At 42.6% G+C, this 26,016-nt stretch overlaps 1 protein-coding gene across 3 annotated transcripts in view; it reads right to left on the bottom strand.

Moving 5' to 3' along the window:
- The window catches only part of ERICH2 (glutamate rich 2), a 41,792-nt gene extending 27,005 nt beyond the window's left edge, over positions 1-14,787 (bottom strand). The window contains exons 1-8 of one of the 3 annotated variants that reach the window (XM_084829745.1): positions 14,311-14,787; positions 14,170-14,218; positions 13,333-13,415; positions 10,052-10,085; positions 7,034-7,070; positions 3,832-3,865; positions 3,522-3,570; positions 1,009-1,045 (exon numbers count right to left, since the gene is read on the bottom strand). In XM_084829745.1, the coding sequence (XP_084685871.1) occupies positions 1,009-1,045; positions 3,522-3,570; positions 3,832-3,865; positions 7,034-7,070; positions 10,052-10,076 (182 nt within the window). In that variant the 5' untranslated portion in view covers positions 10,077-10,085; positions 13,333-13,415; positions 14,170-14,218; positions 14,311-14,787. The remainder of the gene's footprint in view (positions 1-1,008; positions 1,046-3,521; positions 3,571-3,831; positions 3,866-7,033; positions 7,071-10,051; positions 10,086-13,332; positions 13,416-14,169; positions 14,219-14,310) is intronic. The other 2 variants (XM_084829731.1, XM_084829739.1) reach the window with 2 other exon arrangements.
- Positions 14,788-26,016: the final 11,229 nt, after the last annotated feature.

Genomic DNA, 26,016 nt, shown 5'->3' with positions numbered 1-26,016 from the left:
AGAGGTGATGGGGGTTAGGTGGGGTTCACATAAGCAAAGAGAGATTAAATGCAATCCCACAGCCCATTTCTGATATTTAAACCCTACTTACATTGTACATCTGCAGCAGACCCATGAATTGCATGGGAAATTACTCAGTCATTGCACATTGAGATATTTGTGTGATTATTCGGAATCAGCACAGAAGCATGTTACCAACACTTCTGTATTTTAATAGTACTTGTTTATATATACCAATGGTGACAAATCAACCAAAGGTTAGAGTACATGCATTTCCGGTTCTTCAAATGTAACTGATGCTGAAATCCTATTTACACCTACTTGGGAGTAACCCTCAATTAACACAGTAAGAATTACTTCTAAGTAGTCCTCTGGAGGACTTCTCTTGGGAGAATGGCTTGGAGGCCCGAGCTGAATATCACAAAGGAGCTGCCTGTGTTGAGGGACCTTGAGGCAGAACAAGGGGATCCTGGACTCTTGAGGGAGACGGCTGTCATACCTTCCCCTCAAGATGCACTAGGCCCCCTCTTGGACTTGGAGGCAGATTGGCCATCTAGTCCCAGGGAGCACAGGCACCTAAAGGTGCAGAATCAGCCAGGTACAAGATGCAGAAGTGCCCACTTGAGGAATAAGACCTCCACATGAGTAAAGGTATAGTCATGAATGAGGCTCTACTTACAAGTAGACCATTCCTCAGGTGGCACTGATGGCCTGCAGCTGTGCTCTGGCTGGGGCACAGAAGACTCAGGCTTAAAAACCTTCAGTTCTAGGTACTGAGTGCTCCAACTCCTAAATTCCTTCTTTGTAGTTCCCTGATAGCCTGGTTCTTCTCTGGATCTCAGACTGCCTACTGACCTTGCCTTTGGTACTGAAACTGGCTAAATCCCTGCTCCCGCACCACCCTAAGCAGGATGCATATATATGGGATTATGCCATCTGTGACTCATAATTGTACTATCTAGCTTTGACTGTTTAAAAAGCACATAATATACCAGCTGCACATCTTACCGTGGCACTGATTGGACAGGTTCAATAACTACTTCTTCTAAAAAAGAAATTGAAAGATTTGGTTCAATTGATACACACTGTTTATTAAATGTATTTCCCCCAAAAAAACAGCAAAGATGAAATGATAATTTTAATGTTCGCAAATAAATAATTGTAACATAGGTTTACCAGACTTTTCTTAACATTAATTAAACATGTATATCTCAATGGGCAAGTGGAAATGTAAAGAGTTTCCTGGGCCTTGTCGGACGACTTTACTCCAGATCCCTTTCCTCTAATATACGATACTTCAAAATGTACATGAATATCATACAAAAAATCCCTTTCACTTTTGTTGATTGTGCTCAATTCGAATTTAGAGACCAACTGACTAAGAGCTATTTGCTTACATTAGCGCTTCTAGCCACTGATGGAGGATGACTGAAACACACAACAATTGGAATTAATATGTTAAACTAGGTTCACGGTTTGGGGAAAGGAGTAAGGGACAACTAGACATGTGGTTAATTGCATGAATGCAATTAATGTGCCTGTTTGTTTAAAAATGTAAGTAGCAGCTGCAGAGGTCCCTGAGCAGCAAAAGAACAACAGGTGGGTGGGGAAGAAGAGTTTAACCCCCCTGCCCCCACGGTCCCGTGTCCCCAAAGCTGCTGTTTGCATTGTTGCCAGTGGAAGCTGCCCTCCCATTGTGAACAACAGCTTCAGACGGAGGGGCTGACTTTTGGTGGGACCACAGCAATGGTGGTGGGAGAGGTTAAACTCTCCTTCTCCACCCCACATGGTCCTAATGCTGCTCCATCCCTATAGTTATTTCCTTTTTTTTAAAAAAAGCACATTAATTGGATTCAAGCAATTAATGTCACAGCTCATCTGGCCCTAAGTACCACATTTAGTCAACAGAAGATCCAACTGCCATTGCTCAGCGGCTCATCTGAGGTCCAGCTGCAGCACCTGGCTCCTCTGTTTCTGCCCTTGGCAGTAGAAAAGACCTGCCATTGGGAGAGGTGGGGGTGGGAAAGGGAGGATATGCTATCTCAGAGCAATGCCATGTGCAAGAGGGGGTAAAAACAGTGCAAATGTTATACTGAATTATTTCATGTAGTCTGCCTTGGCGATCCTTCTGGATCCAAAGGTGGGATAAAAAAAACAAATAAATATTATAAGGATATGATGCTTCTGGAGAAAGCTTTCATCTTTTAAACTACTGATTGCTTTTCACTCCTTAGTCCATGCAAGACTACAAGTAAAAACGTTGTCCCCTAACATTCTCAGGGCCATCCTGATCATCAAGCAAGTTGAGATTCCTAGATCAGGCAGTGGATTGGAAGTGCAGCAAGCACCTGCCCCAGCCCACTGCACTTCAAAGGGAAAGCTGGGTGCTACCATGCTTCAATCAAAGAGAGAACTGGTTACCTGCACACCTGCCTGCCAAGGCTCTCTTCATATGGCCAGGACATGGAAAGAGCACTTCCCCCAGCCCTGTTCATTCCTGTGGAATTTACTTGAATCTCTTCTTCTCCGGTCTCTTATGGGGGTGATGGGAGTACCTTCCCCTTTGCTTCCCCCAGGAGCTAGATGGCCTACAGCAGCCTTCCCCAACTTGGTGCCCTCCAAATGTTTTGGACTTCAGCTCCCATCAGCCCTAGCTAGCATGGTCAATGGTCAGGAATGCTGGGGGTTGTAGTCCAAAACATCTGCAGGGCACCAGGTTGGGGAAGGCTGGCCTACAGGGTTCCAGGGGCCTGTAAACAGCAATGGGAGGCATATGGCAAAGAGTCATTGTACGACAGGGAGTTGGGCACAGATGGACAGACAAGTGCCTGGCTAGGCAGGCCAGCCGGCCTTACATGGCCAAAGAGGCTACTGCCAGGGTCAAAAAAGAGTGGCTGTTAGTGTCACTTTGTCTTGTGTGGCGTGGAAGCATGAGAAAGCCAGCCTGGCTCAGAGGGACAGTCCTAGCTCAGGGCGTATGTGTGTGTGGTCCACACACTCTCCACTCAGCACACTCTTTTAGTGAGGGCCTAGCACCTGGAAGTAGGTGTGGTGCTACTGCTGTGCAGTACCCACAAAGGGTTGGCTGAGAACCACTTTGGCCGGGGGCGGGGGGGGAGGACAGGGGAAGAGCGGCAGATTCTCCCGCTCTTTGCCTTCAAGTGGAGTTGCAAGTCCTGTATCCCAACTGGGTGGCACAACCCACTCTACTGGTGCCAATCTCTGGCATTCTTCTTTCATACTGCTACCTGGACTTTTTGTGTGGGGGATGGGGGGGAATTTGCTGTTTTGCCTCAAGCAGCAAAATGTCTTGGGCCAGCCCAGTCCCTCTTCAGCCCAGTCCTGCTTCAGCCTGTTTACTTTTTACCCATATAACTGAATGGGGAGCCTTATTAACCTGAGCACACCCTCTCCTTCATCTGCATAATTCTAGTTCTGTTTCTTGATCATGCTAGAGCATGCCTAAGAGACTAAAAAGTTTATGGGTTCTAACTATGCATGTGAATTTATAAACTATTTACCTTTTGGACCGAATACATGCAACCTTCCATTTTGTCTATTCTTCTGTTCCTGTAATACAGACAGAAGTAAGAACCCACCACAAGACCTGCCATCTAATTCTGTCTTAAAATTCTTCACCATCTCTCACTAGTGAGAATTCCTGGAAGTTGCAATAAAACACCACAACATAAGTACAGGATATAATCCTTGATCACAGATAAAGTGAAACTGACTAAAACTGAAACATTTTTCAATACAATTAGTAAATGCCAAAACATAAATTCATTTTAAAGATAAACATACAGCAAAATTTCAGAGAAGTATTTTTACCTTTGTTGCATCTGTCCTTCCTAAACCATTATGCCTAGTATAAGATAAAATAATTTGCTTAAGAAATATATAGGAAACAGTTTATCCAAATGGAAATAATGCTTCAAAATAAAGTTGTATCCTAGAACACTCTCATGTTTTATATATCAAAATATGGGAACTGATCACAACTAAAACATATTACACTAACCTGGTAATTCTTAAATTTTCTTATATTGCAGACCACCATTCTAATTTGCTTGCTTTCTGCAGACCACCACATTTTGTATCTTATGGTGGACCCATGAGAGGCTGCTTGATCTTCCACATGGTTGCTACATCATTCAGCATTAACATTACCCACAGCCATCCGGTGTGTGGCTCTCTCATAGCATTCCTGCCACATAGAGAAGCCACCACAGATTATGTGCATACCAGACTTCACTTATGTGCTACCTAGCAGGTTTCCCCTGATCAGGTGTTCCATGTATGTGCATTATATTGCACCTGGGATAATTTTCAGACATACTTTTTGTATAAAAGCAGAGCAGAGTTGCTTCAAGTGGTCTTCAATCCTCAGAAGCTAGCTGCCTATCTAGGGCTGCAATCCTATACCCACTTACCTGGGAATAAGCTCCACTGAACACAGTAGAACTTACTTCTGAGTACATATGCATAGGATATGCACAGGATTGCAATATGAGAGTCCCAGTGACTGCAGTCTGACACTGCCAGCCAAACTGAGCTTTGGCTTTTTACAGTTACCACAAGATCCTGAACCTTCAGCAACCATATACGTGCCTACCTTGTTATTAGTGGTGGGGTGAGCTCCACCTGTCTTACTCAGATTTGGGCTTGGAAAACCAAACTATTTTTCCCTGCCCACAAATCTGGGAAATAGCTGGGTTGATTTCAAGCCTAATTTCTGAGGCAATTTCTACCCGTCCACCTGGCTTCAAACTCCACCCCCTCCCTTCCCTGGTTTACTGTTGTCATGTTCACAGAAGGTAAGAAGGGAGGGAAATTTCTTTCACTCCTTTGGTGTCTGACTCTTAGCCTTCACAGGCATGAGATTGGAAAGGGAGTTTATTGGAATTTATCTTCTAAATTCCTCCCTGATTTCATTTTCCATCTCAAAATCACTCTGAGCATTTTAGTCAAGGGTGATAATATGCCCCAAGTACTAATTTACTTTTGAGATCTGGTACTGCTACCCACAGCAGTTCTGTGGAGGAGTCTTCCCCTTTTGAGATTACAGAGCAATCTCTGATGAGCAATACCATCTTCCCTGACTTTCCAATAGAGCAGGATTGGGCAACCTGTGACCCTCCAGATATTTTGGCCTACAACTCTCACCATCTCTCACCAGTGGCTATGCTGGCTAGGGCTGATGGGAGTTGTAGGCCACAACATCTGGAGGGACACAAGTTGCCCAATGCCGCTATAGAGTTTCTATCCAGAGATGACTGTATCCCACTGGTTCTCTCCATGCCATCTGTTTCTATATATCAGCCTGCCCCAACTAGATGTTCTGGACCGTAACTCCCATAATTCCCAGTCAGCATGGCCAACGGAAACCAAGCACTCCAACTTCCTTATTTTGGCTCAGAGGCTTCTAGCGTCAGCATATAAACACACAAGGTGTCCCTCGCCAAATGTCTCTGGTGTGTAAGAGGTATAAGAGATACGAAGCGGGACTTCCCTGTTCAGCACTGAAGAAAGTCAGCCTTTCTTCAACACAAAGTGGGGAAACCCCCTCTTATCTTGAAATACCCTGCTCTTTAATACCTAGATGAAATGCGAAATTGACAACCTTTGCACCAAGCAAGCAAGTCACTATGTGATCTACACTCTCATCACAAACCATTCCCTCTGTGTTTCTGTGGGACACCAATATCATGTCCCCAAAGGCCTCATGCACAAACCTCTCTGTCCCTCCAAGTTAGCTTCCTTGGCCTCAACAGAATAAACTTGTTCCCTGGGAGCCAGTTGCTCACTGCACTGAGCACACACCCTACACCATCTGTCCAGCAGGCAGATAAGCATACAAGTGACACTCTGTGCAATACACTGACTAGCTCCAAACCACCTGCTGCCTTTCTATCTCTGTAACTCTTTTTTGTTTTGTTTATTGGGTTTATTTGGCCTTTGAATGGGCAGTGTACAAAAAGTAAATAGAGCTATAACATGGTATTTCAAGTGTACAGCTCTAATCCAAAGTAACTAATTGTACAATCCTATACATGTCTGCTCTTATCTAAGCATCAGTAGGTTCAATGTGACTTACTCCCAGGTAAGTGTGTATAAGATTGCAACCTAATTCAGATGTCTAGCGTCTCAGTTCTGCTGCTGTGAATAAAAAGTTAGTCTCAGCTACTGAGGGTTGTGGGGGAGGGAGGCACGTTATGGTTCCATTAGGCCTGGAATAAATAACCTCCATTCAATTCAGGTTTGCTAATAATCTCAGTAATTTTGGGATACAGAGAAATACTATACAGCTCTGAAGGATCTGCCTTTTTGACATACCTTCCCTTTCATTTCACCCCAATGTTCAGTATAGAACATCAGAGTGCAGAGGAGGTTGAGGTGGAAACCTCAAAGCAAATGTTAGCTGTTCACTCTTTTCCTCAAGTCAGTCATTCAGAATCACAGCTGAAAAAAACCTAACTTGGTTTTTTAAGATCTTTTCATGTGATCTTATACACATCAGCACATGGAAACACATGTGGTGTAATATGGGAATTCTTCCATATGCATTTAGAAAGACAGGTTGGTTACCTATTTGAGTGGTCATCTGTGTACTCACAAATATGGGTTCTACGTCTGCACAGAGAACCACTCTGTACATTCTAGAGTTAAGTAGAGTTTTGATGGGAGCCTTTCCCCGTCTCTACTGTGCCTGCTCAGCGTGTGGCTCTTGCTGTTCCCACTCAGTTCCTTTTTATCTGAGCAGCAAAGTTAGGAAGTTCTCTGCTTTTTGAGATCACCTCAGATTACCTTCTGGAGCCTGCTGAGCACTTATCACCCCTTTCTTTTCTTTTTATTCTTTTGGCTGATCAGCCTTTTCCTCAGGTCAAGTCATTCAGGTTAGTCATTCAGAATCACAGCTCAAACAAATCTTACAAGGTATTATCAGGAAAGGAAAGAGGAGACCACCAAAAGCTCACTTATTCTCAGAACTCCTAAACTCACCAAGGGCAAGAACCCATCTTCCTTTCCTTACCTTGACAAAGGCAAACGTGTTTCTAGGACAAATCCATCTAGAAGAAGAAGAAGAAGAAGAAGTTGTTCAAATATATTTTGTTCAAAGCCCTCAAACTTGGCCTACATTTTTTCAAATGATAAATAAGATCAATGCTGGGAGTTGTAGGACTTTTTTCTGTCTAAACATGCATAGGATTGCGCCCTAAGAGCTTATGGTATTGTAGATATGGGCATTAGGGTCAGGGGGATGTGTACCATGAGGTTAAAAACTCTTTCCTTCAAAATACTCTTTTCCTTTCTTACTCTCCAGAAATCTCCATTTGCTATAAAGCCAGCCCTGAACATGAGCCCTTTTGCTTAATGAATGCCAGCGACTGCAGTGTATTAGCAATAATTTTGTTATTGTCTATAAACTAGAGAACAATCTTAAGAAGATCAGTAATGCAGGCTTCTCTTTCTTGTGCTTCAGTCCTCCTCCTTTTAGTTTCACCATTCTATGCCATCTATAACAATAAATGATGGTGTGGGTATATCTGTTTGTCCATCCATCAGCGCTATACTGCGAAGACCATGAAACCTAGACACCTGGAACTTGGCATGCATACTAAATGGACAGTAGGGGCGTGCACCTCAGCATTATTTTGTTTTTAAAACACATTAATTCTTTTAAATTAATCTTAAGCCTGAAATAACATCTTCAGCGACTATGGTCAGACTTCCCTAATCAGCACATAGCTTTGACGTCCATACATTTTTGAAGCCAGGGGAGATTAGTAGGTTGATGGACTCAGTTATATGTAGGGGTGTCAGAGAATTCCACCACGGATCCCAGGGAGGCTGAATTCCAGTGAATTCAGCCCCCCGGAATCCGTGGCAGAACGGAGCAACCCGCCCCACCACCCTACGAAAGCCCCGCGAAATGGAGCCTACCTGGTTGCGGCGGCGGCTTTGGCTCCAGCTGCTGCCATGCTACAGCCGCAAATGGCGGCCGCTACACCGGCCGCCATTTGCATCCCTTTGCTGAGCCATGATAGCCTACGTAAATATTTACATAGGCTATCACGGCAAAGAGCAGGAAACAGTGGACGCAATAAATAGTTATGTAGCCTATCATGGCTCAGCAAAGGGACGCAAATGGCGGCCGGTGTAGCGGCTGCCATTTGCGGCCACAGACCTGCTGCAGCCGGATGTCCGGCTGCCGGTGCACCTGGCCTGCAGCTCCGCGGAGTCGCCGCAAAGCGGAGCCTGCCGGGGAGGATTCCGGGGGGAGGGACGGGGCACCCCCCCCCCCACCGTGGATGCCACTTACGAAACAGGTAAGTGGTTTCGTACATCCCTAATTATATGTCTACCCCATCTTCCCTGCTGTGGGGCAATCCCTCCTCACAGAAATGGACAGAATCCTCTCTCAGGGGTCTATGTGGGTGAACTACTGCAGGACCTGTGCATAGGGGTGCCAGCAGGCATGGCTTCATTCAGATGAGGTGAGCACAATACGTCCAACTCTGACAGCTATGTAAGTTTGCTTGAAGCCTTTGCTGTATCAAATTAAGGGCTATTGCAACTTGTATGAAGCTGGGTCTGTTAACTAGTACTATATATGGTCCCCATCATCTCTCAATCTCTACTAAGGATCACATTTCACTACACCTTTAGCACTATACAGCAGGGGTGGGCAGAAGGTAGATCAGGATCTACTGGTAGATCTCCAGGTGATTTGCAGTAAATCTGACTCCCAATTGTTTAATGATAAGGGTGCTTCCAGAGGAGGCCTTTGTTGAGCAATTGCACTGCCTCATTCATGGAATTTTACAGGAGGTCCAGACCTCCCTTGTTTTCCCACATCTTCTTCCATTTTTTTTTTCTTACTGAAGAAAAACTGATAAGGAAAAAGATGGAATAGCTGCACAATACGATTTGACTGTTAGCACTAAGAGCCCTCTGTCTGGAAGCACCCCAGGTCTACATCTGACTGTTAGAATCGCCAGTCTGTAGTAACTCAGTGGTAGGTTTGTATCTGGGTATGCAAGTCAGCCCAGCAGATGGAGTTTAGCAGGTAAATTGCTATGCCCCCTGAGCCACCATTTTGCATCTGCCTCCCGTTGGTGGACCTCAGGGTTCAAGCAAAAAGCAAAGCAGATCCCGCAAGCCTGAAGTCTGCCTTTCTCTGCTCTACGGCACAGTAGAACAGGTTTCTGTATCACTTTCACCCCACCTCTGTGAGCCCCAAACAAGGCTCCTACTCAAAGTTGGTTGGAGCCCTGAACATGAGCTTGGAGTTGAGGGAAAGTTGGGGGTATCTGGAGGGGGGATTAGGGTTACAGGACCACATTAGAGGACCATTGTGCCATTACACCATATTCCCAGACACCAATTTCTCCTCCAAACCCTTCCATACTTGGGGATGTTTGACTGATATATCCATATCTAACTCAGAAGTTAGAAGTATAAAATCCTTCCTTTGTTACCATTTGTGCCATGATCCCTGTGAATAAAATTGGAGAAACTATGTATATAAACTTTGGCTATACTACATTTCTGGGTATGGAAGTATACGGGGACTTCTGTGATTTAAAACATAACACAGGATGTGTGGCTCTTGTTTCAGAGAAGGAAGAGTAGACATTTGCTTTGCACATCTTTTCCTTGAACAGCATTATTGTCCAGAGAGCAGGAATGTCATCTTCACAATTCACAAGTTAAAATGGGCATATTCAAGCCAATAACTTCTCTTACAGCATAATCCTATGCAAGCCTACTGAGAAGAAAGTCTCATTGCGTTCAGTGGGGCTTACTTCCAGGAAAGTGGGTATAGGATGGCAGCCTATGTTTGAGTAGACAAGCATATGACTGCACTCTTAGCTCTGAAATATCAGTAAAATAATAAAAAAGAGAATTTTTTATGATGAGAGTTTTTAAAGGCTTAAAAGGAAGAGAGTTGATACTTTAAGATGTTCTTAATTACACTTGTGAACTTTTAAAAACTCAGACCCTAAGCACCTATAACAAAGTACTACGCATTGTTTACAGCAAATACCTTCAGGAGCAATCACTTCCATCATTCCAGAAACCTGGGGAAATATACAGGAAAAATCCAAGTGGTATTTCTAAGAAGTTTGTTAATGGGAGCAAATTAGATAAAAATGTATCATATGTATACAGCCTGCAAAACAGCCTCTCAGAAAACATTCAAATACTATTTCTTAGTTTTGTATTCACAGAAGGTCATTTATAGCTATTTTCATTTAACATTTGTTTGCAAAAGCAACTGGCATAAAGTACACATATATGTTTTAACAAATGTTCAAGAAAAGAACCATGGCATAAAAAGACACACCAAAGTAGTAGTTTTCAAAGGGGTAGCTGTATTAGCTGGTTGCAGCAAAAACAACAGAGACTTGATGCAAGTTAAAGACTAAGGGCAAAATCCAACATAAACCCTACTTAGAGTAGACCTATTGAAATGAATGGGGCTTGTTAGTAATGACTAACATAAGTTCCATTCATTTCAATAGGTCTACTCTAAGTAGGGTTTATGTTGGATTTTGCCCTAACACATTTATTGTGGCACAACTGTTCACAGACCGCAGCCCACTTCATCAGATGAATGAAGTGGTATCCTGAGTTTCAAGAATATATACACACATGGTTGGGGGTGGGGGGTCGGACTGTAAAGAGTGAGATCAGAAGGAGCTGAAATGCAGAAATTACAGGCCTGTCTCTACAACGCATGAGCTCCTCAAGTGACAACAGAAAGTATCAAAGATCCAACTCTTCATCTTGCCCCTATAGTTGTGTGTGGCAATGTGCCTCTGAAGCATTATTATGTCAGTGTTTTTACTTGTGAATCCATCTGAGTGGGATGGGGAAGAAAAAGGGGCCAACACCCACCCCTGCAAAATAGGGAAATGCAGACTGCGTATGTGCGTGCTCATATGCAGAATAGGGGAGGGGGAAGAAGTGTGGAATAAAAGCCCAACAAGACCATTCATTACCTGAACACCAGGGGATCCACTGCAACATTTTGTATAATGTAGTGCTAATTTCCCATATTCCAAATCACACAAATGTAGAAACAATGAGATTTATCAAAAGGAGTTTGGATTCCCCACCCCTACCCCCATTTATTTTCTGTTTTTGTTGTTAGCTTGCTTTACTTTTTAGACTATGCTTAGGTTCTCTGCAACCAGAAAAGTGCAAGAGTCCACTGATTTCAGAGAATATAGGCCACAATAATTGACAACACTGTTTGCATTTTACTGCCTTTAAGGCCTGTGACAGGCCTTTTATTATGCATTACTGTTGCTGTCAGGCTTAGAAACATAGGGAGGTGTCTTACACTAAAGAGTCCATTGGTTCATCTAGCTCAGTACTGTCTGCACAGACCAGCAGCAGCTCTCCAGGTTTTCAGACAGGGGTCTTTCCCAGGAGTATCTAGAGAGGCCAGGAATTGAACCTGGGATCTTTGGCATCCCACCTGCATGGCTTCCACCTACATGGAAGCCTCAAACAGCAACAGTAATGATCTAAAATACACATAAGGAAACAGAGTGCCTCATAATTTTAAAGGGTACATTTTACTTCCAATACACTCTTCATCATCTACATGAAGCTGCTGGGGGACGTCACTTTGAGGTTTGGGCTGAAATGACATCTATGCGGATGACTCTCAGCTCTACTTGTCTTTTCTATTAATCCTAGGGAGGCTGTAGAACTCTAGAATCACTGTCCAGAGGTGGTTTTAAAATGAATGAAGGCAAGCAAGCTAAGACTTAATCCAGGCAAGATGCAGACATCGAGGGAAGGGAAATCAACCAATACAAGAATACATCTCAGATGAGGTTGCACTCACCCTGAAGGACCAAATGTTCAGAATGGGAGTGCTCCTGGACTCAACGCTAAATGGAGAATCTCTGGTGGCAGCAGTGACCAGGAGTACTTCCTACCATCTTAGACCGATACGCCAGCTGCAATCCTATCTAGAGAAGGCTGATCTTGCCTCAGTTATTTATGCTCTGGTGACAGCCAGGCTGGACTACTGTAATGCACTCTATGTGAAGCTACCTTTAAGAATGGTTGGGAAGCTTCAACTGGTCCAGAATGCAACCACCCAGAGATATTGGTGGGGGCTGACTGGTTGGCTTATGTGACACCAATACTGTGCCAGCTGCAGTGATTGGCATTGTGTTTCTGAATGCAATTTAATGAGCTTGTTTTAACCTTTAAATGATTTGGGCCAAGTTACTTGTAGGACCACCTTCACCTGTACTGGCCTGCTTGCACTGTGAAATCATCAATAGAGGCCCTTTTTGCTTGCTTGCCTTCAAGTGTAGTTAGGTTTATGAAAACAAGTGAGAGAGCCTTTTCTCTGAGTAGTGGCCTCACGCCTCTGGACTGAGCTTCCATCAGGAGTTCATCAGGTCCTTTATTTGCAGATTTTCAGGAAAGCTCTGATGTTCCACTTGTTTTCATTGGACTTTTCTTTACTGTGTTTTTGGACTGATGGTCTTATTTGTAATTGCTGTTTTTATGGATATTTACTTTATGGTACTGTTTCTTTCATTATGTATTCCATTAGGTTCATTCTTAAAAATAATTTTAAATGAATAAAATTAATGTTTTAAAACAATGGAAGACAAAAACAAGAACTATTACTTTTGACAGACTTTGCCAAATGCTTACTAAGTAAGGTCAAGTGATTAATATCGAAAGACGTACACATATCCAACTTTATTCCCATGGACAACACTGCTTAGCAAATGTATATTATGCAGTACTAATCTTAATGCCTTAATTAAGTCATAGAATGTAACAGCTGGAGAGACATAATTTTATTATTAGCAGCAGAATCACTTTCTGTGAATACTAGACTCCACAGAATAAGCATGTGTGCAGAAGAAGACAATTCTAGAATCCATGTAGTGTCATAATGCTTTACATGGGTCAGGATGTTCTTCAGCAAGTCAGATGCCACTTTACATTCAAAGTCTAAACAACCTCATTAATAGTTGCTATGCGATCTTCCTGAAGTATATTGTTACGACGATCGGTAAGACATAGGACCAGAACTCTTAGTTGCAAGTCTTCACCTCTCAACTTTGACTAGTCAGGTTTAAACTAAAAAACCATCTGTGGTACATGCATCACATGTGCAATGGCTGTTATTTCTACAGGACACTAGAACCTCTGCTAATCATCGTACACATGATCTGAAACCTATTTAAGTTAGTAAACTGAATTCAGCAGGTCTGGCTTGAACTGAAATGGGATAAGCCAATTTAATGCTTTGTAGATCACCATCAATGTTTGATTACTCACTTGTGTGTCCCCGCTCCCACAGTCCAGAGGCAGCTTTTATACAGGGTGGGGAAGAATGGGAAACAGGCACCACTCTGGGTGCTCTGCAATAGGAAGGTATAAAGAAGTTAGAAAATCAATAAATGTGCTTAATATTACTGCAGAGATCAGTTCCTTTAGTCTGCAGAAGGACCAGCTTTTCTTCCTGAACCCAAATACATAACCACTAACACAGAATCTGCGTGTCACTCCTAAGTATGCATTGAAAGAGAATTAAAAACACTACACCTTGTAAATACCACATAATGGTTAAAGGATATAACGGGGTAATTAAGCCCTGTTTCTATTTCTCAATCTCAAATATTAAAATGCATGTGATTTTGAAGCTATTACTTTCTATCAGCCGCCCCAATTTTCAAGTAAACTGATTTCATGACCAGCTCTGTAGAACAGCCAAATGAAAGTCTTTGTGGTACCTAGCCTTCTCTAGGAATAGAGCTGCATTTTGCCACATTGAGCAGCACATATATATCCTGATGCCCCATTGTACTGCGAAATGCCAGCTGCCCTTAGGATGGCCAATTCTTTTTTAACTGGCAAGGCTGCTGTGTCTTTCATTGCTACAAGGCAGGGAGAAAATCAGCTAGTGACAGGTGAAGCTTCCCCATATGGAGGTGTGGCTGCACCGGTTGGATTTCTGCCTGTTCCACCAGTATTAAAAACACAGCTTTCTCCTTGAGTGTGGGGACACAGGAGCACCTAGTTTCCCCATTAAGTTCCGTCGTTGTTCAGAATTTTTGTGATCGCGGTTTAGATACCACGAGGAGTGGAACTGGGGCCAGGGAAGGAGACTCTTACCTTGGGGGCTACCGCCCTGGGAACCCCTTGGCCCAAGACAATATTGAACCTAGAGAGGGAGAGTGGGGAGATGAGTTAGGACTGCACTGCCCCGTATCCTTAAGCGCTCGACCCTCGGCGGGGAAACCGTATTATAACTACCTGTTCATGGCGTGGCCCGGCTGCGTGGGCTCGTTCACCGCGCCAATACAAAAACTCAGTCTCGGTTTCGCGTCAAAATGCCGATGCAGCGTCCACCGGGCCGGACAGCCGCAACGTCACCATAGCAACAGCAAGCTCTTAGCGAGCTCGGAGCCGCCTAGAAAAGGAGGCCGGCTGGAACGCTGGGCCGGAGCGACAAGGTTCCTTCACGCAGTGGCGGCGAGGAGCGGCCTGAGCGCGCAGGCCTATGCGTGCGGAGGCAGGGAAAAGCCCGGCTCCCGGCATGGCTGGCTGGAGGGTGTTTTCCGTCTCAACACGCAAAGGATTACGCCCTGAAGGAGACAATCACGAAGCCTGAGCTACAGCTTTTGTTGCTACCTATAGTGGGGCGACGGTTTTAGTGGAGCTTACGGGGGCGCCCGCGGCTGGAGAAGACGAAAGGCACAATCCTATGCATGTTGAGACAGAAAAAAGACCGACAACTCCCAGCATTCGTCAGGACTTTTTTCCGTCTCAACATGCGCAAGATTGTGCCCTTACATGGTCAGGCGGAAGGCGACTTTTCCCCCCAGAACAAAAAATTCAATTCAGTGATGAAAAAGAACATTGAACTGTAACTGTGTTTGAAAGGATCCCGTGGGTTTTCCCCCCAGGAAACAGCACCAAGAAGAGCAGTCCAAAATCATCATCATCATCATCATCTTTAGGCAAATGTTAACACTGCGTCTGACAAGCTGCAGCATGGCAGGGCGGGGTGGGGTATAGGGAATCCCCTGCCTCCATCCATGTACATGCATTGGAAGGGGGAGGTGACATTTTAACACAGAAAGAGACAGCTGCACAAGTGGTTATGTCTTCATGCGTTTTGAGAAAATCAGTCTCTTTATTGATGGATTTCCTTCCGTGGTTTTGGGGAAGACTGCTGGGGCACCTTGTAGCTCATCTAACTTGCCTGCAGGATGAGCTACAAGACAGGTTGGATCCAGGTTCTGCCTTCTGTTGACAGAAGGACTCAGTTCACAGAAAGTGCCAGCACCCAATTTTCAGGGATCCCCCTCTCCCTATGTGCCCCAGCTCACCCCATTCAGCAGGGTCCCCCCACTCTCTGTGTAGTATTTTCAGGGGGCTAGCAGGGCTGCAGTAGGGGGAGGGGGCGGGGAAGTCTGCTTCCACCAGCCCAGTTGCAAGCACCTAAATCAGGATCCGAGCAACCCACTGTGTGTCCATTCCTGAGCAGTCTTCTAAATATCACTGAAAGAAATCCCTCGATAAAGAGGTTAAGGCTGCAGTCCTATACACACTTACCTGGGAGTAAGCCCCAGTGATCTTAATAGGACTTACTTCTTAGTTGAGATGGATAAGACTGTGCTGTTATTTTCTTAAAATGAGTTGGTGTGTATAGACAAACTGGAAAGCATCAACCACAGATCTCCAGAGAGAGAGCACACCTCAAGGTGCTGGAAAATATTACTTTATTGATAATAAAGTCTAATGAGTTTCAGCCCTGATATTTTTGAGGCCATTAGGGATTCCCCAACCCTCTGGAACAGACTGGGGGGTGGGGGGGTCACAGAGTGTTGCAGAGGGGTGTCAGGAGCAAGTGGTGACAATAGATTTTCCTTTCCAAGCAGTTCCTTCCAGCACATCCTTCTGCTGTGTATGAACAGCAGAGGATCTGATTCATATTATAAAGAAGGGGAAAATAGGCACGTTAGAGGAGTACTATAGCCTAATAAGATCAGCAGCTTATTAGGACTCGCTGAGAGTTTGCAAATCCTGCCCTACATTCTCATTTTCCACCCCTCCCTGACATCATGGCTGGGGAACCAGTGGCCTGTGGACCGGCCTCAGCCTGCAGGGCCTTTCCATCCAGTCACCTGGCCTCTGAGGCAGCCACCTCTGCTGCTGCTCCTTCTGGAAGAGGTAGTGCATTTTCTGAAGCCCTCCTGGAAAATCAGCTCTGCACAGTGGCTCCACTATTACCATCTAGTTTCTGGTCCTTTTCAAAAAGCAAGTGGAGGAGAGGGGGTTGGAGATGGAAGACGTGCTTTTTGGAGAGACACGGAATCAGTGTAGTGGAGACAGGACTTACAGGGACGCAGCGCAGGCACTTTTTGATGAGCAAGGATGCCAACGTCATCTGCCACCCCCCTCAGACTTCCCTGTTCTTCTTTCTGAGCTTAGCTGCAATCTGCACAGTAGGTCAGTTTGCATGAACACCACAGCCCACCCTGGCTTCCTTGCCAATTCTCACCTTCCCAAAGTAAAACACAGGGCTGATGCTCTTCTCTTTGAGCCCCTCCATGAACCTGTACACATTGGTCAGTGGGGTTCCCACCATACATCAAGATCACCCTGATCAAACAACATAAAACATGACACAATGCCCATTTGGAGTTGTCCCTCTTTTTCTATGTTTGACCCTCACAACACACTTTATTGATTGCCACAAGGATCCTGATATAAGTCTCTTGGCTCTGGTAGCTCACACAACATAGATCGAAGGAATTCCAGCCTCTTGGTCTTTAGGTTTTGTTTTCTCATCTTTATTGTTCATATGCTCGCTGCTTTCCTCCTCGGCTGTGGCTCTGGATTAGATTTCTATTTACACCTCCAAGGGTTGGCTTGTTCACCCATGGCTGCCTAGACTGTTTAACTTATGCTTTACTGAGTAATGGAGGGAAGGAAGGGTGATTGCTTGGCGAGAGGAGACTGGGAGCATAGTCTGCGATCTTCCTACTCCCACATGAATACCTTTAGAACCCAAGGAAGCCTGCCTGCCACAGCATGGGTTAACTAGGAGTGGTGGCAGAGAAGAAGAGAGAATGAGAGGCAGAGGCATCTCTCCAGTGAACTGTCATGGAGGGCTGGTGCTTGACTGACTGACCATTGTCATGATGCCCCCTTCCACCACTGGCATGTGGCACCTGACAACTTTCCCCCAAGGGAAATGCAACCCTCAGCTCTAAAGAGGTTCCCCACCAGTTCCCAACACAACAATCATTTCTGCCTTAATATTTTACCTCAGTCATGGAGTGGTTGACCCCCATGACTTTGCAACATGAAAATATGTTGCACAGGTCATGTGCGCAACGTGCAATCATCAAAATCCAATTGAAGGTTTATGGGATCATCCCAACAAAGTTGCTTGGGGAACCTTTTGGAAGGTACATTTTCATATAATGCCTCATGAATAAAATCTCATCCTCCACCCTTGAGCATATTGAGGGACCCCCGGTGTACTCACGGAGCTCTCCTGGCTAGGAGGTCTTCTCTATTCACTACAATGGCAGCTCCATCAGCAGAAAGGGATGCACACATGTAGCTTCCTGTTCATTGCAGTGCACAGAAAAGCTCACTTGTTCAGTAGAGCTGTGTGTAGTGTACTCTGAGCACAAAACTCTGGAGGAAGCCACACTGTTTTGAAATAATTCCAATTAATTTCAGTGAAATTTACTTCTATGTTATTGTGTTTAGGATCATGCCCTCAGAATTTTCTTTGGCTGACAAAAAGGAGAGAATGTGTCTTTATGTCGGTGCAGTTGTTTTGCTCCAGGGCCTTTCCAAGATCTGATCAAGTCAAAGGTGTAGTGTTCCTCACCATTTCAAAAATGGCATGCCATAACAGTATAGCTTTAAAGTCAATGCCCTTACATTAGCCCATATAATTGCTCTGTCAACACTGTGAAACTGCTGCATTAGTGGGTGTGCAGATTATGGTGAAAAGCAAGTCCCATTTTATCTGAGTGCTGGTATACACAGAACACTCCTTTTATTTCTTTGAAATTCAAGCAGATGGCAATGTTTACAGCAATCCTATGCATGCCTATTCAGAGGTAAGACCTGTTGCATTTAATGGGATTTACTCCCAGGTAAATATGTATAGGCTATATGCCCTGAGGACAGCTGTGTGTGTGTGTGTGTGGGGGGGGGGATTTGGATCAGAGCCATGGCAGGGACAAAGGGTTAAATTCCTTCTCTTTCCATGCCATGATCTCAATTTTGCTTGGCTGCTATTTAGCAAAGGGAAAAAAGTGCATAAAGGCCACTCAGTTATAATAATGTGTAATTTGACTCTGAATGCACAAAAGAGCTTTGTGCCTGTGTTTCCACACACAAGAGAGGAAGCATCTAATGTTAATTGTAAATGGGTATTTCAGGGAATCAGGAGAGGTGCTGCAGCCTACAGACCAAATGGGAACCTTTTGAGGGTCAAATTGGTTCCCCCTGTCTTCAGTTATCTAAGTATTCCCCCAAATATAAACTATAATATGCATCTTGAATGTACATATGTCTGTACATATTGTGGCTACCTGCCATCAACTTCGGTTTCCCAATATCACGTGTACACAGCCAAAAAGATATATGCACATTTGTCATGCGTGACAGTATACAAAAGATGTGATATCTATTCAGTGAGTGGCAATAAAACTAATAATAATATCCACAACTTCTGATATTTAATAATATTAAGGCTTTGTGAGAATGGAAGATTATATTTTGTAAATCCTCATCCAAGGTAGCCCCAGCAAAGTACATATGTATATTTGTGTACACATTCTTAATATTAGAAAAAATCATCTTCTCTTTGAGCTAATATGTAATCCCATTATTAACACATTCCTGAAAGGCACAAAATCATTATATACAAGTGAAAGCATGTATCTGATTTTTAAAATGGTATAGTTTTTCTATATTATATGAGAAAGTACTTCTCAAAAAGGGACAGTGAGTATGAAAGAGCACGAACGAGACACTTTTATGAGGTCTGGCAACTGCTACACCAAATAATTTTGGAAATCTTAACTCCAAAATACATTTTACTTAGGAAAAAAAAGAACTCGTTTTTATATTTGCATTCCTATACACTATAGATCTAAATCTAGATATAAATCTAACGCTGACATACAATTGTTTTCAGAATTTATATATTAGTGAACTTGTTTCACTAATAACATGAAAGGTGGTATTCTTACCAGATAGGTCAATTCAGATAATATTCTACTAAATTTGGAGCAAATTCAGTATACATCTAGTGACTAGTGCACAAAATTGTCTCCTGTACCTATTTTATAGGTACAATACCTCTTATCAAGCAATAAGTTCAATACTAAACAGGTTTAGTTGGTTGGTAGGTGATAACATATGAAGAAATAGTAGATGTAACTTTCAGGCCTAGCTTTGCTAAAGGATGCTATACACCAGTAAGGACCTAAACAGATAGTTCCTTGATATAGCATACTTATTGAATAGTGATATGGTGTCCATGTTATTTTAGGTTAGGCGTGGGGAATCTCAGGCCCAGGGGCCAAATTTAGCCCTCTTCAGGTCCCAATCTGGCCCTTCAGGATTCCTCAGATGGCCCTACCCACTTCCCCTGGCCCCGCCTGCTCCCCCTGATCAGCAATATTGTGGTGATTTCCCAGGTCTATTCCAAAAGGTTGAAATCCCTCTACTAAGTCTTAGTTACTGGCAGTAAGAGCTTTAAACTGGAATATGCTGGTATTTTGACCCTGCTCCCTTTGTCTTCAGCCCCACCTACCACTGGAATGCATTCCCCAAGAGCTTCTCCGAAACAGAATTTGGCAGGTGGACTGAAAGAAGTTCCCCACCCTGTTTTAGGCTCTAATCCCCTCTGGTGTTCTTCTCCCTTCCTCCCACCGCCATCCTGCTTCTTTGCTCAGAAGATGGCAGCCTTTTCCTTGTATTCAAGGAAGCAAGAACAAGATTCCCACTTAGAAGAGATATTTAAAATACTGGTAGGAGCAAGGTAAATCATAATGTGAGATTACAAAAACAGGAGGAAAAGGGGGCCAGTAGAGCATGGTGAGTGCAGGGAACAGAGAATATCAAGAGATCATGGCATACCGGCCGGAATGTAGCTCCTCCACAGTATGGCTTAGCACTGGAACACACACACCCAGCTGTTTTTGCTACAATCAGCCCTGCCCTGCTGCTATTTTCAAATAGCAAAATACATTCTATTTTATTGTAAAAACAGAGAAAATGAGTTCACTGCAACACAGCTATTTGTGTATTGTAGTACCAAAGGTGTAAAAGTAGGATCTTGTTTCAAACTAAACACATATACAGTAACAACTATAATCGTAGCAATAACAGGTTGGAACCATATTAAGGCTGCCATCCTGTACACACTTACCTGGGAGTAAGTCCGATTGAACTTCATGCGACTTACTTCCCAGTAGGCGTACATACTGGGATTGCACTGTTAGTCATACTTAGAGTAGACACACAGAAATTAAAAGGGCATAAGGCTGCCATCCTAAACACACTTATCTAGGAGTAGCTGCGTATGAACAGCAGAGGATCTGATTCATATTATAAAGAAGGGAAAAATAGGCACGTTAGAGGAGTTTTGGCTTACAACTCCCATCAGCCCTAGCTGGCATAGCCAATGGTGTGTGTGTGTAGGGGGGGGGGGGACAGGAGTTGTAGGCCAAAAGATTTAGAGGGCTACAAGTTGCTCACCCCTGGCCTAAAAGATAGTGTTGGACTTTTTTGGCTAAATTAAAGACCTAAATTCAAATTCCATTCCTGCTGGGTAGTCACAAGGTGATCTTGGACAAGTCATTCCAGCTTCAGTTGTGTGTGCATCTGTATGTATTCTACCCCATAGGGTTGTTGATGAATAACATTATTCATTGATGAATAAAGTGAAGATTGCAAATGACTTGGCAAACTAAAGAGTGCTACAGAACTTAATAATCTCTTGTTAACATTGACTTTGTTTCACCAACTTTGTTTTTGGGGGTGGTGGAATGTACTTTGGACAAGCCTTTACAAGCCCGTACTTGACAATATGCAGTGTTGGTCTACACATTAAGTTTATCGTGCAGAGACTGATGGAGACTGTTGTTGCATGGCAACTTACCCCCATGGTGGTGGCCATATTGAGTAGTAAGATCTCTACTTTTCATTTTTCTCATCGTGTGGCAGGTCTCCATTCTACTCCTTCACTGGCGTAGTAATACTGGCAAAGTAAAATTCCATATAATGAGGAAGTGGGAAACCACATAGCAAAATTACAGTCATGTGGAGGCAGTTTCCAGTGATCTCCAGAACATAACATGTAACTAGGACTGGGCAGCCTGTGGCCTTAGGGCCATATGTGACCCTCAGCCTGATTTCTGAAACCCTATGCAAGTGATCAGTTCAGACCTCTGGCCAAAGTTATCAGTCTCTCTCCTAGCAGCTCCTGGGTGGGAAAGGAAGGAAGAAAAAGAGAAATGGGGATAACCCCATCTTCTTTGGCTCTGACCCTGCCCACAACTGGCTTCTGCTCCACCCATTATTGGCATGTGTAACCTGTTAGCTAGTATGTATATTCAATGGGTTGGATCCAGATTTAGTTGCACTATTGAAAACTGTGAAAAGATTTGTTAATTAATTAATTAATTACATTTCTATACTGCCCAATAGTCAAAGCTCTCTGGGATGTTCACAACAATTGATTTGTTGTGGAAGCAGCCCTGGACAAAAAGCAGCCCTAGACAGAAAAAAGTTCCCCCACCTGGCATAGACTGTTTCTAAGAGACTTTTTTTTTTTTTTTTTTTTACTTTCTAGGCTTTGATTACAATCCAGAATTGAGTTAGGTGCACTTAAGTCAATTGTGCTAGACTGCAGCCCACAGACATTGTTAGACGACATTAAAAGCCACAGTTGAGCATCTCTGGCAGTATTAGTGCTGCATCTGAATGTTGTTATTAGGAAATAGTATGAAAATAGGAAATAGTATGAAAGAGAAATAGGATTGGATCTAGTCTAACTTAATTGCGCTTAGTTCCCATTGAAATTAATTGTTATGATGTTCACAGAGAGCTTCAGCTATTGGGCAATATAGAAATGTAATTAATAAACAAACAAACAAACACATAAATCTTTCCACAGTTTTCAATGAGACCAAAGTGCAACTAAGTCTGGATCCAATCCATGGCGTATACATACTAGGTAACAGGTTCTACATTTACATCATAAACCAACTGAAGCACAAATGTTGATGTCTCATGTATGGATATGCTCACTCACAGGCAAGTTCCGTTATAAATATGGGCATAATAATGCATACATTCAGAGATGCTACTAACAATGCAATCAAATATTGGAAGACCAACATATCATGCCTAACATTTGTTTTACTTTTTAAGCAATGGAGAGATGGATGTATTGTGAGCGAAGATTCTCATCTTTGAGCTAATCTGGGGGCGGGGCGGGGCGGGGCGGGGTGGGGTGGGGGGGAAATCCTGCCTGCAGCAACTCATCTAGCTCAGTAAAACTATGCCATGCTAACAGCGCAAATATCAAACGTGCAAAATGGAATGTTTCAAGAGATTAATGGAAATTGTGCGTTGACAAAAAGAAATGACAGAATAGTGTCGAGTGAATCCTCAGGAGGCAGCATATATAAAAATGCTAAAAGTACCCCATGAAATAACTTAAGGACACTGAGGTTTATATCTTGTATTGTATAAAAAAAATCATCCCACAGCATTCAGCAGAAGCACTTCATCAATTGTGCTATTAGTATATCAATATTAGTATATCAATATTAGTATATCAATATTAGTATATCAATTGTGCTATTAGTATATCAGGAGCCTTTAGATCATTTACATCACCACCAGTGTTCCCCTAACAGTAAGTTAAGAACTTCAAATCTGTACTGAATATTCAAAATATAATTTACTTTTCAAGTGTTTTTCTTCTCAAATACCAGAAACTGCAAATAAAGATTTATCAAAGGCATAATGTGCAAAGATATTCTCTTACACACTCACACACTTTTCTTCTCCAACTGGTGATTTATGACTATTTCTGAATCCTCCTTATTTGGCATAATACTCAGTGCAGGAAAAGAAGTGGATTAGCAAGCAAAGAGAAAACATTGGTTGCCAAGACAAAAAGACCAAGCCAATGCAAAGCCTTGTGTAACTACACAATTCTACGTCTACTCAAAAGTAATTCCCACGGAGTTCAATGGTATTTACTCCCAGGAAACTGCATAGAGGATTGCAGCCTGCGCCAGTGTTTCATTCTCCATTAAGTTCTAATGTTCCTGCTTTTATTGATATGCTGTTTCTACATAACTGGATATAGTAGTGATCATTGATGTCCAATTATGCCAAAGTATGAAAGCAGTATAGAGAAAGAACTTCTGGTGTACTTGTGTTTGGGAATGTCACGTCAGAAACAGGATTACTTTTGGGTATTTTCTATGGTCTGAATATGCTGGGTGTTCCTTTTGTATTACCAACCTAAACATAAATTTCTCATATTGGTGGCTTGCAGCTGATCAGTGTTTCTTGCTGCTGGCTTCATGCTTTCATTTCATTGATTCTCTGTTCTCTTTCCTATGTTGTATGCCTAACAGAAGCTGCAGTCTTATCCACACGTACCTGAGCGCAAGTCCCATTGAACTTAACAGACTTTACTTCTGAGTAGACATAGGATGATATATGTGTATTTCCTTCCTTGGATCAAGTTGAAGCAAGACTGCTATGATTTCGGTCTTAATGATGAAAAGCCAGCAGAAAATATATAAGCAGGTTCTTTTCTCTCCAAGGAAGTTAGACACATTCAGTTCTACTGAAATCAATGGGACTTGGCAGCCTGACCCTATCCATATTACTCAGAAATAAATACCATTACGTCTACTGGATTTACTTCCCTGTAAATATGCTTAGGATTACAGACTTAAGCTTTTACTGGAATGTGGTGAGTGTACCTAACTTTCTCTTAAGATTGTGTACCCAATATTGCAGAAATATGAAAAACCTTTCAAAGCAATGTATTGAAACCCTGCCAGTGTATGGGCTGCTTCATATGCTGCCATTTTAATTATTATTTATACATCTGCACTGTGTACCCACAACAACTTGAAAACACATACACATGCCATGGATTCAGCACCAAGGTTTCCATGCTCTACTCTAAGTGGGGAGGGGAAGGCATGTATCCACTTCAAACACTACAGGCATGATCCAGCTAAAGTTAGTGGTGACTGTCCCATTGACAACAATATGATTTAAGTTAGCTGCTTGTGACTTGTTGCAATGGTTTCAGTGAGATCAAGTCTCCATTAACTTTAGCTAGATTCAGGCCTATAGCTTTAGTGAATGCTTAACCGAGGTCTGTACTGTGGACCTATTATAACATGGGAAGCAGACCCAGGCCTTCATTTTTTATTATTATTATATTATTATTGTTGTTGTTGTTGTTGTTATTGAATAAAATATAAACCAACCAACTACAGGATATGTGTTATTCCAAGATGTACCATTTAGATCAGACCAAGATCAGAATTGCTCTTAAGAGTCTGTAAAGCACCGACTTTTTAAAAAGTGTACAACTGCTCCATTTGAGGAATACAAAATTGATGCAGATCACTGTTCTTCATTGGCTGGTTTCAGAGAATGAGCAAAGACAGATGAAGGTTTGTATGCATTACCGATACATAACTGTCCATTCTCCTGTGTAAGAGCTGGAGCATTCGTATTTTATATTACTGTTGTGCTATGTATTTAAAAATGTGGGGCACAATCCAGACTAAGTTAAAACACTTTTAGGTCCCATTCAGTTCAATAGGAGAGTTAAGTCTTGTGCTTAAAACGTAAAAAATAGGACATACATGTAGTTTATTTTGATTGAATCATGTCCCTGATGAGTAATTTACAATGCAATCCTATGCATGTCTGCTCAGAAATAAGTCCCATTGAGTTTAATAGTGCTTACTCCCAGGAAAGTGGGTATAGGACTGCAGCCTTACAGTGCAACCTAGTGGATGTTTATACAAAGGGGATTACTCCCTAGTATGTACATCAAATCATATAAACCAATCATGAAAAGTGAATTAAAACAGAATATCCTAATTAGAATATATTGTAATGTATCAAATGAATGATTATGTTCCCTATCTACTTTAAAAAATGATCAATGAGCTAATCATGAATCAATCCTTGACTCTAAAAAGTACAGTAAAATATATAAAAATTCATTCACTCTGATCCATGCTTGATTAGACAATGGAACAAACTAATTTTATAATCCAATTACAATCCATCCTTTACTTAACAGAACAATTAGAAAAAGCCATGGTAGAGTGTCACTGACACCAACCTTTGCTCTATTTGGCACAATAGAATTTAATCAAGTTATTGGGTTTGAAAGGGGTAACAGTCCATCAGTGCAGCTAATCTAATGAAACTTCTACCAAAGTCAGAAATATTTAGGTCTAGCATACATACTTCTCTTGATCTCTATTTTTTTTTACCCAATGCTACCAATACTATATTATTTCTTTAAGTGGCTCTTCTATAACGGCAACAGTAATGCATAATCTTCTCTATGCACATTGCAGTTACCAAAACCATTTGCCAGTACTGTAATTGGAGCTAAGCAAATTACATAAAATTCAGAATACTATTCCTCCTAAATATTTCCAACTAAATTGATTCTGCATTTCTAACACAATCCTAAGCACGTATGCTTGAAAATAAGCCCCTGGGATGATGTACTGGTAACTTATCCTCTAACAGGAAAGTTTAAACTCAGCACAGAAGAAAAGGCTACCATAAGATTTTAAATAAAAACTTGGCCCACAACCTGTTTAATCTAAAGTACTTGCATTGCAGACAATAATAGCTCCTTAGAAAGCAGTTACAAAATAATATAAAATCCAAATAACCCAG

The sequence above is a fragment of the Heloderma suspectum genome, chromosome 1, assembly GCF_057233095.1.
Source record: "Heloderma suspectum isolate Gila_16-S chromosome 1, 16-S_ref, whole genome shotgun sequence".
Classification (NCBI taxonomy): domain Eukaryota; kingdom Metazoa; phylum Chordata; class Lepidosauria; order Squamata; family Helodermatidae; genus Heloderma; species Heloderma suspectum.
This window is presented reverse-complemented; position numbering and strand designations above follow the sequence as displayed.